Source organism: Hippopotamus amphibius, chromosome 3 (genome assembly GCF_030028045.1).
Source record: "Hippopotamus amphibius kiboko isolate mHipAmp2 chromosome 3, mHipAmp2.hap2, whole genome shotgun sequence".
Classification (NCBI taxonomy): Eukaryota; Metazoa; Chordata; class Mammalia; order Artiodactyla; family Hippopotamidae; genus Hippopotamus; species Hippopotamus amphibius.
The window spans coordinates 80072314-80092946 of record NC_080188.1 but is presented as its reverse complement, the minus strand read 5'-3'; the positions used below and the strand labels follow the sequence as shown (position 1 = coordinate 80092946).

Genomic DNA, 20633 nt, shown 5'->3' with positions numbered 1-20633 from the left:
CAATTGCAAGCTACCAATGGTGATGTTACTGAACAGAGAATTGGGAAGAGATGTGTAAATTCTGCTCTGGTCAGTCATTTTAGGGTCCCCTTTCAGGTCAAATCTGGAACTTAGAGAGCTATTGAAGCTGGAGATAACAATTTGATAGCCATTAACAAATGTATGATATTTAAGGGCATGGTTTTGGATAAGGACAAAAGAGGGGTGAAGATAGAAGAGTGTTCAAGGCACAAAATTTGATACCAAGTCAGAGAAAGAGGAAGAATCCTTAAAAGACTGAGAAACAGCAGCTCATTACAGTGAGAGAAAACTAGAGAGTTGACTTACCTAGAAATCCTGTGAACATCCTTCCAGATGAGACTGGAAAGACAGGAAGTGGCCAGACTTTCAGAGCCTCACAGATAATGTTAAGAAATTTTCTGTTTATCATAAGCCAACAATTGTTTTGTGTCTTGAATTGGAAATGTTATAATGTTACAAAGATGGCAAGCTAAATAATATTTTATTTTCTTTCAGAAGGTCAAAGGTTTTGATCCTATCAAATTGGCCAATGTGCCAAAATATCCTGACAATATAATTTTTAGTTAGATGATTTAAAATAATGAATTTAAAAATTTTTGAAACTAGAAAATGTCCATGTTCTAGAGAAAAAGAACAGATTATAAAGTATTATTCTAAACTTTAACTTGACCTAGTGGTTTAATGTGCTAATTCATATGTTAAAAATCAGAGACTGATATAAGCTAGTGTGAATGGTGGCATTATTACATTAAATCATAGAGATATTTTTCCCTACCTATTTCCCCTTCATTTATAGCAAATACAATCTGAAAATCTTAACTAAGGTCTTGAAGAGACACACACTATTTAAAGCCTTTTTAAAAAAGCAGAAAGATTTGTGTTTATTGCTTTTTATATACACATTAGACTCAATTAGATAAAAGTGAATAAGTGAAAATAGACCCACAAAATATTTTTAGTTCCTTTTTTATTGCAGAAACATGCATTTCTTATCTCTCTTGCCACATAAATATTAATCTGGTGTCTTGTTAGAGTCGCAGAAGAATCTTAAAGACTGAGTGGCCAGTGAGTGCCATTTGTGAATCACATCAACAATTTCGGATGGTCGCGATCATCTGTCACTGCACATTGTCATCTCAGCTGGGCAACCCTGGCAATATTGCAGCAGGCTATTGTTTATTGAGAAAGCTAATATTAGGAGGAGATGTGATAAGAATGCCTTTAAAAAAACTAATTGAGTGCTATCTGTTTTTGGCAATAGCATCTTGTATCTCTCTATAGTTTATCGCTTTAGAGTCCTTTATTCAGTCTTTTTATAAAATCCCATTATTTAAAAATCGAGGGCAGAGTAATGGCATGTAAAGAGCTTTATATATTAGTCTGATACCCAGTGATAACCCTTTCTCCTCTGCTGCTCAACAAACCCTACTGGATTGAAAAGCATGGGAAAACCTGCCGAAAACTTTGAGATACGAGTCATAATCCCAGTGTTCATTTCTAATATCCTCCAAATGTTTATAGTAATGTTTAGATAGGAAAAAGCAAAGTCAAAATGTTGAAAATATTAAGGGTGATGAGATTTATATTCAATCATGCCCATGTTTTTCAGCTGATTTTTCCTATTATTTGATTACAAAATCCTTAAAAAGCACAGGTAGATGAAGAGATACATGATAAAGAATGTCCAGTAAAATATTAATTGTAGAACCTAAGTATTCCACATACTCAGATTCATTGCATAATTCATTCACATTTTTAGTATGTTTGAAAGTGTTCATAATAAATTGTTGGAAACAAAATAGTCAAATATTCCCCTCTGGCCCTGTCAGTGAAAATGGAATAGACATTTGTTTTTTCATTAAATGACTATTTAAAGTAAATGTAAATTAAAATAATCTTGCAGCATCTAATACTATTTGCTAAGGAAATTCCATACTTCCAATCTGAATTTAAAGAAACATAAACTGGGAGGAAGAATCAATGAATTATAATATTTAGGAAAACCGCAATGGAATAACAAGCAAATAGAAATGGGAATCATATTTATGTTTGTGTAAAAGATCTGAAAAGAAACCAGAGCACAAAAAGTGCCAGTTCTTTCCACAGAAGTGCACTAACCTGATTAACTTTCAAACTAATGTTTGAAAGAATTTGAGAGTGGAAATTGTATTTTACTTAATACCATTTGTTTTTTCTACAAAATCCTTCCCATCCAGAAACCAAAACGTAAGAGCTAACTTAGCTCCTGGTGACAAGGACTTTCTCTTTCGTTAAGATACTTCTCTGCTTTGGCCGTGGCATTTTGGAACTTGGGCATATTTTTTGGTCTCTCTGTCTCTTCCTTCCCTCTTCCCTTCTGCAGAGAAAGGATGAAAGCAGAAGTATCAGATGGGCTGTAGGCGCCCATCTATGTAGTAGCACAAATACCAGCTGAACATATTTTTGGTCAGGTACAAAGAAACAAATGGCTGTTGGTTTCCCCAAATGTTGTTTACCCTTCTGATATTCTTCCCAACAACCATCACATATAAATATGTATGGTATTTATTTTAGTGTGCAGCTGAGAACAAATTCAGCAAGGTGCTCTGGTACCAATATTTATTGTTTGATATGAACTTATTGAGCTTTTTAACTGAATGGATTTGGGACTTCCTTGATAGCTATTCCTAGGCTAAACTTTGCTAATAAAGAATATCCTATTTAAAAAAAAGATGGGATTCTCAAAACAGTTTTTTGCACAAAAGATTTTGTGCAAAACTTTGGCAAGAGGCAAGGGACTTGGCATGATCTTGACCTCTAATTTTTACACACACATATCTTGAAAACATTGCTATTTTGTGACAAATGCCAAGTATCAAGTACAGTACCTACACTCCTTTTTGAAACAGAATTTTCAGGGCAAGGGTGAAGCAGCAACAGTAGCAGCAGCAAAAGATGTAGCAGCAGTGGTGAAAAGTGGCAGGAGCTGGGAGCTAGGGATCTGGGCATATTTCCTAGTTTAAATACACCAGAGAAGAGAAAAACAAACAAAAAAACTTCCCTTCATTTGAAACATTGCCATTTTAAATGCCTTAAAACAAACATTCTATTTCCTGAATTTTCTTTTTCTTTCAAAATGATATTACATTCCTAAACCGAAACCAAGGGATAAATTAGGCTTGACTGACAAAATGGTTTTCATAAATGGTTTTCAAGTAGTGAATGGACAGGGTTACTAAGGAAAGGAGGACTAGATGAGAAAGATGGACCAGAACGCGTGAATAGACAAAACTGCAAGATTCAGTGTCTCCACAGTCTCTAAAAGGCATCAGCTCTAAGAACGTCTACCAGACAGCAGTAATACAGTTCAAATAATGAACACTTTATCAGTCAAGACTCAGCGCAGGAAATGAAAAGCACACTAGAAATGTTAAGAAGAAATGGATTTGATACAATAAATTGATACTTTAAAAAATGTTGGATGAAATAATGCCATTTGTAGCAACATGGGTGGACCTAGAGATTATCATACTAAGCGAAGTAAATCAGACAGAGACAAATACCATAAGATTATCACTTATATGTAGAATCTAAAATATGACACAAATGAACCTATCTATGAAACAGAAACAGACTCACAGACATAGAGAACAGACTTGTGGTTGCCAAGGGGGGTGGTTGGGGAAGGGATGGGTTGGGAGTTTGGAATTAGCAGTTGCAAACTATTTTATATAGGATGGATAAACAATAAGGTCCTACTTATAGCACGGGGAGTTATATTCAATACCCTATGTTAAACCATAATGGAAAAGAACATGAAAAGAATATACATATGTATAACTGAGTCACTTTGCTGTACAGCAGAAATTAAACACAACATTGTAAATCAACTATACTTCAATAAAATTTTTTAAAAAGATCTATAAAATTAAAAAAAATTTAAAATATAAAAAATGTTGAATGGGGAAGGGGTGGTTTCTAGTTTGGGCTTGTAAGAGTGACTCTCAGAGCAGTGAAGACCTGACCTACCAGGAAAGCTACCATCTTGGCGGCTGCCGTTGGAGCTGTGAATGCAAGAATACACCCCAATAGCTGATCCAGAAATCGGGATATGAAGTCACAAAGATGTTTTTGTTGCTGCTGCTGCTGCAAATACTTCTAGTCATCCAGGAGTTTAGATAAGAGTCTTTGGAACACTTGAGCAGAACAAACTCGCCTTTCTTTGACCTTATCTGCTAGCAGAAAGAAAAGGAAAAAGGGTGAAAAAATGATCTCCACATCACTTTTGCCTTCCAAATCCCTGTGGAAGTGTAGCTAGTTGATAGAAAGTAATTAACATACAGACTCAGTTTCAAGGGCATCTCAGAAATACTGTGTACAGTTTTTGTATTTCTAGTTGCTCTAGATCTAGAAGGAAGGTTGAAGGAGGAGTCAAGCCATAATATCCTCTGCAGAATCGAGACCCGAGAATAGAAAATGTTTCCAAATGCTTGTGTAACTAGTTTAAATTTAATTCCTAGAGGTAAGATCATAACATGCATAAAATATTTGTGCAACATATAAATATATATCTCAGTTAAATATGTATGCAGGTAATTAATATTCAGACAAAAGGCAAAAGTACAAAGTCTGTTGACCAGCTAGATTCAAATCCCGATCTTGCCATTATTAAGTACATGATATTGTACAAGTTACTTAACTTCTGTGAACCGTGGTTGTCTCATCTATAAAATGAGAATTACAATAGTAACATCCCATAGGATGTTGTGACTATGAAAAATTTACTTAAAATGTCTGTGCCTTGCTTTCCTCACATATAAAATTGAGACTGTAGTGGTACATGTCACATAGGGTTGTGATGAGAAATAAATGAAATAGTACAAATAAGATGCTTCGAAGAGTGTCTGACACAAAATGAGATCAAGGTTATTTTTAAAAACATCTTACATTTAGTTATTGAATTTGCTGTAACAAAATCAGTCCAGAACGTTTTCTTTCTGAAGATTTAACACGAGGTCTTTGTTTTTGCAGTCTTTCTGAAAAGAAACAGAATAAACCCATTCTGTTTATTATATCTTATAGACACAGATTGTATTATAAACTGTCTCAGGCATGAAACTGTCTAGACTGGTACACAATATTCATGTGCTATCTAGATATGATATGATGGATGTTATATGTAAAATCTTTACTACCAGTACGGTAGATGCCAATCAGATTCTAGGATGTAGCACTAATAATTTTGTCTCTCAAAACCAGCAAACAATGACAGTAAAATTTTTAAAAAGATGCACTTGATAGTATGAATACAGATCGATTTTATTAAAGTTAGGTTTGTTTAGAAGAAAAAAAATTTAAAGTCATACCTGGCAAATTTAAGAAACATTACTCCCTTTTGATCAGTTTAGTGGAAATTACTTTGAGATCAGGAAAACTAATCTGCTACAAATCCCGATTCACATTGACTGTCTGTGTGGATTTAGACTTGCTCCCAACCTTCCTGGACTTTAGCCTTCTCCATTTCAATATGCGGCTACCTCACAGGGTTCTTGGGAAAATTACATTTACGTTTATTCATCTTCATGCCCATAGGTTTAGCAAGCACATCTTCTGGAGTTCTTGTTATTCTAAGATTCAGTGAACATTTTACATTAATTATTTTTTAGTACCTAAAACTTATTATTGCTAACAGACTCTATGAGTCTATGACCGGAGAACAACTTTAGAGTACACAAAATGTAAAAGCAATGAAAAGATAAACTTTAGAAATACAACTAGATTTATGAATACTTGAAACATGTTCATCAGAAAATATATTAAGTTCTGTCTTGCATGTCAGCTGTAGGCTCTGTAGGCTCTGTAGGCTCTCTAGGCTCTGCAGTCACCCCAGTGGGTTGAAGCCCAAGCATTGGCATTTAGTGCCTTCTTGATCTTGAGAAAGTTATTTAACCTGTTAGCTTCAGGCTCCTCATTTGTAAATAGAGATAATTAAAGTACTTGTCACAGCATCAAATGAGTACCTAGTGTACCATCTCAATAAATGTTAGCAATCCTCATCCTCATCCGCATCCTCATCATTAAGTACCTGTCATGTTTTTCAAACTCTGATTGAGGGTTCAGCTAATAAAGTATCTGACATAGATAGTCATGTCAGTGAATTGTCCCTTTGTTAAGCCAAGTTATCTCCATATTTACAACTTGAGTTGGAAACTAGTCATCTGTATTATTTTGACTAATAAATTTGAACTTCAATTTTAAAATATTTTTTAGTTTGAAAGGCAATACAGTGTAACAATTACTGATAAATCATTAAACAGTTTTACCGTATTTCGATGGTGCATTAACTCATTTAATCATCACAACAACTATGGGTAGCAATACAGTCATCATCCGCATTTTATAAACGTAGAAACTGAAGCCTGGAGAGATTGTTTCAAGGTCACACAGTTGGTCAGCAGCAGTGTGCGGATCCAGACCTAGGCTGTATGGCCGAGCATTGGTCTTCATAACCACTGTATGCTACCTGACTGACTCAAACTCTGCAGTTATGCTGACTTAGGTTTTCATTCACAGTCCAACCCTTAATTGGACAAGTTACTTAGCCTCTCCAATCCTGAGTTTCCTTATCTATACAGCCATTACAACATTAATAGTTAGAATGTTAGAGAATTTTATTCTCCAGAATTCAAGGGAGTGGGAACAGACTGTCAGCCCAGAATCAATCATAGTAGAAGAAAATTGTCTTTCCAGAGAGATGCTTTATAGAGGTAGAGATGTAGGGTGAGGGCCGCATTTCAGGAGCATATGTGTATTAACAGCATGGGAATAGGAGAGAATCGGGAAGGATGGGGACACCTTGATGTTTGGATGAAAGGAAAAAAGATGGATTTTTTTTCTTAGTAGCTGCCATGAGTGGTTAAACTTTGAGGATAGTGTCTGAAACGATTCATAGGATTGATGTTGAAGAGCAGTGATGAGTACACAGAGTAATATTTTTAATGGAGCTTCAGATGGGGATGTAAAAATATTGGCTGTTGAAAAGACGTTTAAGGATTACCTTAAAAGAATTTTTAAGAAGCTACATTTCAGGCATTTTCTTGTGATGAGTGAAAGTTAGAATTCTTTATCATTGAAAGTATGTCAGAAATGGGATCACGTGAACCCCTGAATTGTATTTGGGTAACATTGTGGGATCTATAACCCAGAATTTTAAACCCACCTTGCTGTACTCAGCATTAAAATTACTCTGTAATTGAACCAAGAATACATTTCACCATTTTTTTTCTTGGTCAAAGGATGCTGTAAAGGAGAGAGCTATCAACAAAACTGAACTTCTGCTAATTACAGTTGTGTTTAGAATGCCCTACTTAAGACATGCCAGAAAGAGAAGCAAACCTATTCAACACCATATAAATTTACTAAATTGAAGAAGTCTAAAGAAGTACTTCATTAAACTTTCAATTGGACATGAGTTTTAACCAAGTCTCAATGGAGACCTAATTTCTGAAGGGCTTAAAATTCTTCTATTCAGAGAATGTCGGGTAAACTTGGACCTCTGAGAATGTGAGAATGTGCCCACGGCTGTGGAACTTGCAGTTAAGGTTTTATCTTGCCTCAGAATAATTACAATAATTTTTTTTAAACTTGAGAAATTCATAAGAAGCATTACATGGAGAAAAAGAACTTGGTCATGATTAGAACATGCCATTCTCTAGAGATGGGCTTCTTTGGAAGCATGAAATGCTAAGTGTGATCTAGAATGCTTAAAATGGGGTTTTTCCATGAACGTAGCTCCACAAAGATGTTTCTGTTGTGGACTTAATGAGAAATGGTTGCTGGAATTTATCTGTTCAGTTCTTGTGCATTTTGAGAAAGAAAAATGCGAATTTTCAGCCTGAAGATTAACTTCCATGACCTGTCAGCAATAATAGAACAAATATTGGAGAATCATGAACAATTGGATCATGTTTACATAGGAGTTTTACATGGTAAAGGTGTATTGACTAATCTCAGTTTTCATCATAAAACTGGAAGCCCATCTGAATTCTTGATAGTGACACCACAGTCTGACACCATAGTGACAACACAATCTGAGCAGGTAGAAGGTGATTCCATAAGCCTCTAGAATGATGGAGCTTGGAAAGGTGGATACTTTTGGAGACAGCAACACTGCAGGTAGGCTTCAGCCCATTGGAGGTGGGTACCTATTAAATGAGGTCCTTGTTGGTGGAGATCAATGGGTTTTCCTATCCTTATCAGAGCCAGATTTGGTTTTACACTGGAGATTAATCTTTGTAATTTGAGTTCAGAGTGGCAAAGTCAATGTTACTGTTAGATATTTCTCAGGCACAGGACAAGTGCCTACTGCAGAGCATTTTGGTAGTAGGAAGTGGCCTCACTTTTGCTTTGATGTGACAAAGAGTGCCATCTAGTGGTGAAGCATAACTGTGAGCATATTAACCCTATGAACATACCCTGTTCTCAGCCTTTCCACAGATATGGATCCTATTTGGAAAGGGCTGAAATACCTTAATAAATATGCTTGCTCAGAGGTTGCCATTGCCTACATTCCAGGTCTGAGGAAAAGAAACTGGTGGAACTCTACCAGCCCGAGTCTTTCAATATTTCCAGAGTCATGCCCACAAAAGAAGGGAGAGGTGGGAGGGCAGGAAGTTTGGTCTGTGTGTTGGTAGATCTCTTGGATATACCAGATAGCTTATCTATCTGACTGATCGAAGAAGACTGAACAAAATGAAGAATTTATATTCCTCAGAATTTAACTTGGGTATGTATGTGGAAAGGGGAGCTAGTGGTGTGTGTTGAAAACCAATCAGAATGGAAGAAAAATTATACATTTCAGTGGTCTTCACATCAGAATGTAGACACATCAGTGGTAAATAGAGAATATATAGGAAAAGGCTAGAGGAAACAATTTGGTGGTCTATTAGAAGAGGTTGTTTGCTTGTCTGGAAGTTGCATTCACATAGCAAGCACACTACTTTTTTTTTTAAAAAAAAACCCAATATACCCAATGAATAAAAATATGTATACTAGGGCAGATGCTGAGAAACCAATCTCCATCTCAGTGAAGGATAACCGAAAAAAGAGAAGGGCAATGATAACAGCCAAAATTTATTAAGACATTATGATGTATTCGAATCTAAATCAAGTGCTTTGTGTGTATTTTCTCATTAAATTTCTATACTAATCCTTTTAGGATGGATACTCTTATTACCTTCATTTTACAGTTGAAGAAGGGCAAGCTCATCTTTCCTAGGAACACAGAGGTGCTAAGTTAGAAGTGCCAGTATTTGAATTCTGGTCTTTCTGATCCCAAAATTTGCTTTGTGCTAAAAATAGCACAAGAATTGTTATCACTTCCTGGTGAGATATTGACCATCCTGCTTTGAAAAGTTTGTCCATTAAGTGTCTTTATCTAAATCCCATTAAGATCAATTGGTTTCAGTTAGAGCTCAATAGATTATAACACAGATGGTTTGAACCTTGTTTTCTCTTTTTCATTGTACACATATATTGGAACACTTTAATTTTCTTGGGATTGTTTCTTCTCAGAAGAGATTTGGCAGTTTGAATCTTCACTCTGCTGTTGTCCTAATGTAGATTAAAATGAATAATGAAGCAGTTGTTGAGTATTTCCTAGTGATTATCATAGTACTACCATACCACTTTCATTTTATGACAAGGAGATGATGGAAAACCAAAGAAGGCCAAGGAATATGCTAAGTTATGGAGAACATCTGGGGTGAAATGCATTTGTATACATTTTTTCCTAGGATTTAAAATGTGTTTTCTAGATGGGCCTCCTTCTCGTGTTAATCTCATGTATTCATTTGGAATATTAGTATCTACATCAGCTCAGAGAAATTTCTTATTTTGTGTGTTTTACATAGATTCTAAAGTCTTCTGCTTGTATTACTTTGTCTTTTTCTGTCACCCCCTTAAAGAAATATGATGAGGAATTTCCATTTGAAAACTCTAGACTTGCTCTTGTATTTTCATCTGGAATGTCTTTGCTTCAAAGCCTCATTGCTTAGCCACTGGTCAGAGAATGAGAACCAGGTCATGGAAGCAGTCCTGGCCACTTTTATATAAACCTGGCTGAAGGGCTTTTACTAAGAGTCGATTTCTTATAATTGGGCCTAAAAGATCCAAAAAAATTTCTGACAAGGTGGAAGAGGTTGGCATTCTTTGCCTTAGTAGTCATGAGTACAGAGAACTTGGACACAAGTAAGTTATCCCAGTCATCTATTAAACATTCTGTTACCAACAGAAGGATGATACCGTATTCAGAATTAAAAATTCTATTCCCATAGTTTGTTACATCAACACTTTTAGGGAGAAAAATATCATATGATAATATCAATAGATAATAAAAGACACAATTGAAAAAACTGAGCAACCATCTAAATAAATAGGTATATAAGTAAGTAAATAAATAAATAAATATGAGAGGAAATTTAGAGAACTACATATTTAAGGCAGGAGCAGGAAAGATAGTACTCAAAAAAATACAAAAGAAAAATAGCCTTGATTACATATAAAATTTCAAAACTTTTATATGAAAAAACACCATAAGCAAATCTATTTAAAAAATTGATTTGGAGTGAAATTGTATTTTAGAAGACAGAGCTACTTAAAATTGGGAACAAGGGAACAATCATAGCAAAATAGACAAAAGATGTAGAGAAACCATTTACAAAACACAAATCCAATGGTGAAGCCAACACTGAATATATGCAGTGATGCTCAGAGTCACTAGTCAATGAGGAGACAATGGATTAGCAGCTTTTACATTGGCCAAAATGAAAACAAAACAAAACAATAGCTGCTATTGCTGGCTGGAATATGAGCAAAGAACTACTGTCACACATTACTGGTAGAAATATGAAACTTATAGTGTTTTAGAAAGCACCTTGGCAATACCAATTTAAATTTATATATACTTTTGAGTGTGCACTCCATCTTAAGAATCTATCACATGGAAATAAAACCGCTACCTAATAAAAAAAAATATGCTTACTTTAGCATTATTTTTATTTGGAAAAACCGAGGAACAAAGTAAACGTTGATCAATAGAGGAATATTATGGTCTATTCATATCACAAAATACTATGTACCACTTAAAATAATGAATTGGAGCTATACTAGTCTGCTTGAAGGAATTTCCATGAATTAATTCTTCTTGAGTGAAGAAAGCAAGATATGCATAGTATGATGTCATTTTTATAAAACAAAAATAAGCATTATCAAAATTATTTATTGAACACTCATCCGCCTGCAGGACACACTCATAGAGATTAGTGCACTGAGACAAAGAAGTGAATTATTGATATTTTGAAGATACAGGACAAATGTATAAAAAAAGAAGCAATAATTTAATGTAACTTAGAGCTGCTTCAAAAATGAGTGATATATATATATATACACACCCACACCCACACACATAGTGCCATGGTTTCCAATGAATTGTTATAAAAGGCTCTACAATCCATACATGGATCAAGAATTATTTATAGCCCAATGAAACATGCCACTGATATGAGTCTTAGTTTCTTATAATAATAATGATGATAGCATCAGGTATTGGTAGAAAGAGTAAGTAAGACAATCTAAGTAAAGCAGCCAGCACAGTGCCTGGCACAGAGTGAATGTTCGTTAAATGGCAGCTGTTATCCTTGTTATTGTTTTTTAAATGCTGAGATTATACATTTTTGAAACAATATCACAGAGGTGAAATGCCCTTCTCATCACATCATATCAGCAGGAACATGCTATCAACATGACTTATCCTCGGTGATATTTACCTTAATCACCTGGCCAAAGTAGTGTTTGTCAGGTTTCTCCACTCACTGTAAAGGAACTTTCCTCCTACCCACATTCTGCAACCTATTTTTTGAAAGCATGTAACTAAGTCCAGCTCACACTGGTGGGAGAGAAAGGGGAGGAATGGAAGAATTAAACTTTTTTTCCTGGAGGTGAGAATATTGACATAAGTTATTAAGAATTATTAGGTATTTCCTCTCCTTTTATTAGTTTTGTTTATTCAATCATTTATTTACATCAATATGTACTTATGTGTATTTCTTTCCTACTGTGAGTTATAATCTAAAAATACATTATTCTGTTTTGTTGCTCAGATTGTTCCAGCGTTAGGCATTGGGAGCTTTTTCAGGTTGGCTCCTGAGTCTCTACAAGGTTCCTCTACCCTTTTGGTTTTTGAACGCTTCCTTTGGCACTACAGGATCCTGCAGACTCATCTTGTATTATCTGTCCTAGTGCTAGAAGCAACTGTTTCTCCAAGGAGTCTTGGTTCCTTTTATTCGAGAATAGTCTTTAGAAATCTAAATCTGGGCACTAGATGTGCTCATTGCTACGGAGGTATCACTGTTGCCAGGCTCTCTCAGTGGACCGCCCTAGGAAATATATATATGAATACAAACCCCTGTTTGCACATGTAGTTATAATTATTTCTGCATCTATCCTTCTGTGTCTATCCATCTGCATTTTGTCTCTAGCCTCCAGTTTCCAATCAAAGCACTGTTTTCCATAGTTACTTAGGCAAGCTCCTTTTCCCCCATCCCTTTCTGTGAGCTGGTATCACTTTTGATGAAACTTGTATTTCCTGATTGCACAGTATGTAGAGTCAAAGGCTTCACATGGAAATCATTTCCCTATTAGTAACCAGACTGATTTCTTTCATCTCTATATTCTATAAGATACTTTTTATCTTTGTGTTTCTATGCTACTCTCATTGTTTATGTATGCCATCTAACTTTGTCCTTTGTGTCAGGAGCCTGTTTAAACAGGCCTGCTGTCTCATTTCCTTACATCTTGTGAGAGACATCCTCACTGTGATCTCTTCTCCTTGCTGGCCACCTGTGCTGTGAATCATGCCACCTGGACCTTGGGAGCCATTCACTGGCCTCCAGTCTTACTATCTGCCATGGCCCCAGTACTGAAGTTCAGATACTCAGTTTGTTCCTTATCCTGACCTTAGGCATCCTGTGGTCAGACAGCCTTCTCAGAATTCCCACATCCCCTGGGGATGCTCTGAATCTCAGTAGCTCTCCTCATACCACATCAGGCTGCAATTTGTTCTGTAAACCTGCAGAGCCATCACCTGGGCACCATCCACAGCTATTGATACAGTACCACATTGGCCCTATGGCATTTCCTAAGAGGTTTGCAGCCCCCTTCAACAAAACCCCTTTACTCCCGGATTTTTCCACAACCTACATGTGCTTTCTGTCATTGCGGTTTCCCATTTTCTGTTTCCCCAGGGCAAGATACAAGGGCATAGGGCGCCTGGCCCTTCTCAAGAGCTCATCGATACTTCCTCTTTCATTCCTCCACCAATTGTTAGTCCAGTTCGCAAAGTTGCAGAGGGTTCTCATGTCATCACATATTTTTCCTTACCATATGGCTCCATGTGCTAAGTTCTTCAGATTCTGGTTTCCTGAATCCCCCAATGCTGCACATTCTGAGCAAAGCCATATTCTTCCAAGTAGAAGTCAGATGTCTTCCTTTAGAAAATATTGCTGTTGCTTTGTGTTTGAAAACCTTCTTGAAATGCAGTTGTATTCTTTGTTCTAGGATTTTTCTGCTTGAGGGTAATGCATATATGGAATGTCACAAAATTATTCACCTCATTTTAAATAGCTATGGTTATTAAATAGCTATATGTTTTCCTTTTTTTTTTTTACAGATTACGAAAGAGAGCTGATTATTTTAAAACTCAAGAATAGAATATTTATTAGCTTTTATAATTTTTTCCTTATTTCAAAATCGATATGCATCAGAAACGAGGTGATTGTTTTCAGTCACCCTCGAGGAGACCATTACTATTGCCTGAATGGCAGAGTCAGAAGCAAGGAATAGTGAGGAGTGGGAAGCAAACCTTTAATATTGCAAAACAATGTAGACGTAGGTACATACATAGTCACAAAAATAGTGGCACATAGAATTTTCTACCTACTCTTGTGCAAACTCTGATCTCTTTGAAAGCAATTTCTAGACATTCTCCTAGGATATCTCACTTGTGCTCAAAATACACCACTCTAGGCTGCAACATAGAATCCCCCCTCCCCGCCCAGCCCCTTGCAGTACTGTCTGCTGCTGTCACTCTGAAGCTCAGGAAGCCTGATGGAGATGTCTTGCTGATGCAGTTGCTACCAGCACCTGTCCAGGCCATGCCATGCCATGTGGATTCCATATGGGCCTAAGCCCTGCTGAAGGGAAAAGCCCCTCTCCTGGCCTTTGTAACCCAGTTCTGTCCATCTCAGAGCACTGATGCCCTGTTCTCTCAATATCCTGAGAACATGGTGTTGGAATATAGCTTTTTCAGCTCCATCGTTTTCTCATTTAGGTCTTCCTTTCTTGAGGCTATAGGCCAGAATCTCCTTGGGGAGTGGGAGGGTGGGGAAGAAAGGAGTGCAGAATCAAGGTAAAATCATCTTAGCAAGAGGCAGCTCAGAGCACATAAAACCACTCATCCCTGCCAACGGCCACCATCTTATTGGACCACTCTATCCAGCTCACTCTTCTCCTATTAAGAATATTTTCCCCAAGAAGAGTTCTTGGTCTTTCTTTGCAGAGAGATCCGTAGAGGATTTACTCTGCCAGTCTTCTTGGACATGCCTCTGTTTGAAATACTCAGATGCACAAAACTTGGATTCAAATTTGGGTCCCTGCTATATATGAGCATCAAATGTAACCACTTAAATATGTCCTTAATTGTTTGTCATTGGGACTATATTTTTGCTTTATATTAACTATGATAATCTTCCGGTGGGCAGGGCCATTATACTATGTTAGGTAGGTAGTTTCATTTTTTAAGCTAAATGTCTGTGAGTAGCATAATAATTGCAATTTTTTTTGTTTTTAGTTTGGTTTGTTTCTGGATTGGGAGATGAAGACCCAGAAAGGTCTCAGCTAGTGCCTTGTGTATCACCCCATAACCCTTAGCATGAAGCTGAACAAATAAGGCTCAATAGATACTCAATGACCTAAATGTCTATTTTATTTTCTAACACATTCTGCATTTGTTTTCTTTCCTAGTTGCTCTACAAAGATTCATTTTGAAGCACTGATAGGAAGTAGCCAATAGTGTAGAATAATAGATAACCTTGAGTGTGTCAGGGAAAGGGCACGACAAATCATAAAATAGGCTTGTGAGCATAAACGCATGGAGATGGTTTAAAAGAAAGCAGAGGGGAAAAGCATCTTCGAGCCCTTAGAAAAATTTAGTATCGCTTTTCTGAATGTATAGAAATACATTCTGGAAAATGAATATTAAGCGTATTATCTTATTTTACTGGAAATTTTTCTTAGTTTGAAATCATTTCTTCAAATTATTCAAGTATGAACAAAGATCTAACTTCTGATTATCTATTCATTATCTATAATAAAAATGGCTTTCTACCATATATTCCAATCTAGAAACTTGAGAATCTCTAATATTGTTATTTTGCTAATACGTTCTGTCGAAAATATGGATAAGGGAGAAGGACTAAAGCTAAATTATAATTCCATTCACTGTGACTATTCTGGTTTTTAATACTGTGCATGGTCTCCTATGCTTATAACTTTTTAGAAAACTGGAATCACATTGCAGATACTGCTTTTTTAAAAGTTGTTTTAATTAATTTTTTATTGGTGTGTAGTAGATTTACAGTGTTGTATTAGTTTCTGGTGTACAGCAAAGTGAATCAGTTATACATATACATATATGCACTCTTTAGATTCTTTTCCCATATGGATTATTAAGAGTACTGAGTAACATTCCCTGTGCTATACAGTAGGTCCTTATTAATCTGTTTTATATATAGTAGTGTGTGTATGTCAATTGCAATGTAGATACTGCTTTGTAACCTGATTTTCTATTTAAAACTAGTTGTAACATATAGGGATTTAATAAAATATGTTTCTATGACATATTTTAAAGAACTTGGTTGAAGTTGCTTTCCTCTAGAGAGGTTTTTCTCATTTGTTCTTGGAGCCCTACAAACTCTATGTTTCTTTAAGGTATTTTGGACCACACAGGTGACATGAACCAGGAAAAACAAACCAATGGCAGCTTTGAGGCTCTGTTCCATCTACCCAGCCTCACGAAAAAGGGGAATTGTCCTTGCTGTCCTCTTTTTTGAATTTTTCTCTTCTCTTCCCTTCCCTTCCCTTCCCTGTCCTCCCCCACCACTTTATTTTTTGGCGTTATCCCACCGTACTCTGATGGTGTAAGTCTCTGGGTTCCCCACCCTCTATTGTGGTCTCACGCCAGGCTCCCCATTTTGAGTGAACCCTATGCTTTACCTCCTGACCCCACTCCCCTTCCAAGGCTGAAGCGCAGATATCCAGGGCTCAGCAGAAAACCATAGAAAAACAACAGCAACAACAACAACAACAAAACAACAACAAAACAACTGGCTTTAGCACTCAAATATCTGCTAAGGTTACTGATTTTACTTTTCTTTTTTTGATCATTGCATTTTTTTCCTTCTCTGCCAGTTTAGCAATGCAGTTTAAAATATTTAATATTTTATTCAGGATTCGAGCTGTTTTCATTAAAAGTATTGTTCTCTGAATCTGTTCCCCCATATGACAAAAATGAAGGTCAAGAATATTAACTTCAAAGGGTTAAAATATAGCATGTATACTTTTATCCTTCCTAAAATTAATGATCCTTTATTTAATTGAAATACTTATGAAATAACAGATTATACAATTTAGGATTGTGCCAGCCCCACTTCCAGTCACCAACGAAGATTCTGGTCACCAATTCCAATGTGCGGTTGTTTTTTTTTTAATTTTCTTCTGACAATTCTCTGACGCTAGCTGGATGGCCTACGATTTTACTCAATTCTGATACAATCTGCCTGGAGAGAGCATCAGATCCCAGTCGGATCCCCCAGGTTAAGTGCTCCATCCTGGGAGACTGTCCGCCACTTCAGATGCCAATCAAAAGTAGGAGGTCATCGAGTTACCCGCAACTTGTGTCCAACTTGGCTACAAATCAGAGGTTCCCATAACCCCCTCCTCAGGTTTTATGAATTTGCCAGAGCAGCTCACAGAACTCCAGGAAACACATTTACCAGTTTAATAAAGAATAGAACAAAGGATACCAACGAACAGCCAGTTGAAGTGATAAGTAGGGTGAGATATGGGAGAGTCTCATACTTCTGTCCTCTGTCCCTGTGGCATCACCCTTCCAGTACGAGGATGTTTTCATCCACCTGGAAGCTTTCTGAACCCCGTAAGACTGGGATTTTTATGGAGGCTTTATCACATAGGCAGGGTGGACCATTAACTCCATTTCCAGCCCCTGTCCCTCCCTGGAGAAGTGTCAGGGAGAAGTTCCAAGCTCCTAATCATGGGTTGGTCTTTCTGGTGACCAGCCCCCCCACCCAGGAGCCCACCGAGAGTCACCTCGTTAGAGCAAAAGATGCTCCCAGTGCTGTTATCACTTAGGAAATTATAAGCGTTTTAGGAGCTCTGTGCCAGGAACTGGGGGCAGAGACCAATCTGTACACATTTCACACAATTGTTAGTGAAATCTCTTTATAAAGCCTACATATATTATAACATCATAGTGTAAATAATAATAATACAGCAGCTATATTTTGAATACTTACCAATTGTCAGACATCTTTATTTTTAACTGATAGACTTTATTTGTGTTTTTGACGAGTTTTAGGTTTACAGAAGTATTAGTGGAAAGTACAGTGTTCTGATATGCCCTCTCGCCTGCAACCGCCTTCTCCTGTTCCTCATTAACACCTTGTGTTAGTGTGGTATGTTTGTCATACTTAATTAATCAATTAATCAACATTAATACATTATCATTACACATATATCTCTTGCTATATGTTTTTGGGTCCCTTAACAATCAGACAAGATAGATATTATCCCTGTTTCAGAAATAAGGAAACTAAGATTGAGTATTAAATTTCGGTTCACTCACAAACGTATAAGAACAAGAGCTTGGACCATTATATTCACTTTTTCTTCTATTTTACCTACTTCGAGTAATCCTGTATTTCAGCTATTTTCTGCCTGATGAAATGTATAGTTGGTAATGCATAGTATCAAAAAAGTTGCAGTAATTATTTTATAAATAATTATTTGTATAAATATAATTTATATAAATTATTTTTATAAATAGTCTGAATGTAGTCTAATTTAGTTTTGTTATTATAAGCCTTTCTGTTTATCTAATGGCAATATAGATAAACATGAAAACAACAAGGCCCTGCTTCTTCTTTTACAACACATCGTCATTCATTTTCTTTTAGTAATGAGGAATATTCTCATAACTTTGCTTTTTTTTGATAGTTGGTTATGTTTTTGTTTAATAACAGCAATAGGTCTTAAAGGGCAAAATATACGACCATATCTATAAATCAGTGCTGTATAAAATGGTGTCCGCAGTAAATCTACAGCTTTTATTTATTTGAAGTCATTTTATACATAAAGATGAATCAAGTTCAAGCCATCTACACAAATAGTGCTTTGTACTGGTTTGAATATCAGTATCAGAACTGATTACAGTGTAATGCAAAAGTTTTCAATGCTGTTGTTCTTATGGTCAAACATATGTTGCATCTAATTTATTTCAAGTATGCTGTATATTGGTGGAATCCAGATTCTGCTATCCTTTCTCTTAGCTCTTTGGTCCAATAGTAATTCTTGCTGAATCTCGTGGCATGATATATACTGTGACACAATGCACCTGAAGAAAATGTCACCAAGTCAAGTCTTTGTTTTAGGCACAAGCATAACTGATTTCCTATAATATGTTATGATTTCAAAAGCACAGTACATTCTGTCATATAATTTAAAATGTATTAATGTAATTATATATTTTGTTTTACAGTGAGTGGACATCCCATACTCAAAAGAGCTAACATCCGGATTGTTGGGAAGCTGGTGGCCAAATCTATGAGAGAAAGGAAAATGAGACAACAGTATTCATCATGAGAAGTAAGATAGTGTTTTCAATGTTGTTACCTTAAGAGTTGCACCTATCTATCCAAAGCCCTAAATTAACATTGGCCATGGATTAATTCTTGTCAGCAGGAAAAAAGGACAAGCATCTTTGCACATCCAAAGAAGAACTTCAGCCTCAGTTTATGATTACTAAATATCTTTGGATGAACCATTCATTGGACCTTTTTTTATAAATGACATCTGTTTTATTTTAATGAAGTTGAAACCCCGTAGTATCAAGTATTCCTTTCATTGGACTTAAATTTGGTTTGTTCCAGTACCAATAAATGCCATAAAGAAACGTTAAGATTCTTATTTCTAAAAACTCACATTTTTTTGAAAATGCGTTTTAAAATACATTATTAATGTTGTCACCATATTATATTTTCCCTATTCTTATTTTTCACTTTACAGTGAAAAACTGAGAGGTAATATACAGTATTCCTGAGTTACCTGCCCTAATTCAGAAAAGATTAGAAGCACAGTGGCTATCATCAGTCCCTTAAGAATCTTGAACTTAATTTCATTTATCCATCATTCATCCATCCATCCATGCATCATTCATCCTTCCCTTCCTCCCTCTATCTGTGAATGAGATTGGAGAAATAATAGTAGAGGGAGCAGAATCTGTGCATTGCACAGTGACTTGGTGTGAATAAAGAAGCAGGAACTACATGACAGGTGTTTCATTTTCTCAATCCTTGCCCTGATCTATTATCTCTGTAATAGACACTTTGGTTTAAAAAAAAAATCTCTCAGACTACTTCATGCAATGGAGTTCACTGTAAATATGGAAGGTACTGAATGAACTCTTTAGAAAAGCCAATTACAAGAATTATGTTAAGTCAGGGCCTCACCAAAACCATAAGCAAAATGGACTAAAAAGAGTGCTGATACTCTATCCAGAAAATGTTAACAGTAAAACATTTGATGGGGGAAAAAAAGTGATTACTAGTTAAAATATAAAGGTTAGCTTATCTATGAAATTAAATAATCTGTATTATCCCAGTTGATAATTGAGAGAGCTTCATCTTAAAGAGAAACATTTTATTTCAATACTGAAAAAAGCTGGAAAATGAACAGTTCAATAAAGGAAAAAAATCAACATGAGTTGAGTCTCAGCATGGTAACAAATCATCCTTTTTATCGCATTATCAGGATGAAAATTTGGTTAGATTTCTGCCCTCACTATTCCAAAGAATTGGGAACAAAAGCATAGAATATAATGAAATGTACTTACAAATTAAAACACAAGATTTCCTAATGAGTGTTGTATAATGAGTGCCACTGTCTCAAATGGCAAATGTATTTATAAGAGAAAACAATTAATATAAAAACAATATCAAAATTATCTTAAAAATAAAATATAAAGATTAAGTTGTGATTATGACAATTGAGGGCAGGACACAGAAGAAATTTACTTTTCCTTTAAAAAAAAGTGTGATTGTTTTTGTCTCAGATTTTCTAGATTTGACTATTCTTGATTTTTTAGCAAACTGAAGTAGGGCTCCTGAGTGTCTTTCAGAGTTGTGATCCTTCATTAAGTTCAGTGACATGTCATTCTAGAGCTGTAGAAGACAGTGTAAGGTCAGTGAAAAGAAGCCTTCACTTTTCAATAGTCAGTTTCTGTA

General features: G+C 35.9%; 1 protein-coding gene across 1 annotated transcript in view; it reads left to right on the top strand.

Annotated features, from left to right (window-relative positions):
• IQCM (IQ motif containing M) overlaps nt 1-18993 on the top strand; it is a 324469-nt gene extending 305476 nt beyond the window's left edge. Inside the window, exon 12 of the mRNA XM_057726958.1 lies at nt 18890-18993. Within this exon, the coding sequence (XP_057582941.1) occupies nt 18890-18993 (104 nt within the window). The remainder of the gene's footprint in view (nt 1-18889) is intronic.
• The last annotated feature ends 1640 nt before the right edge of the window (nt 18994-20633 follow it).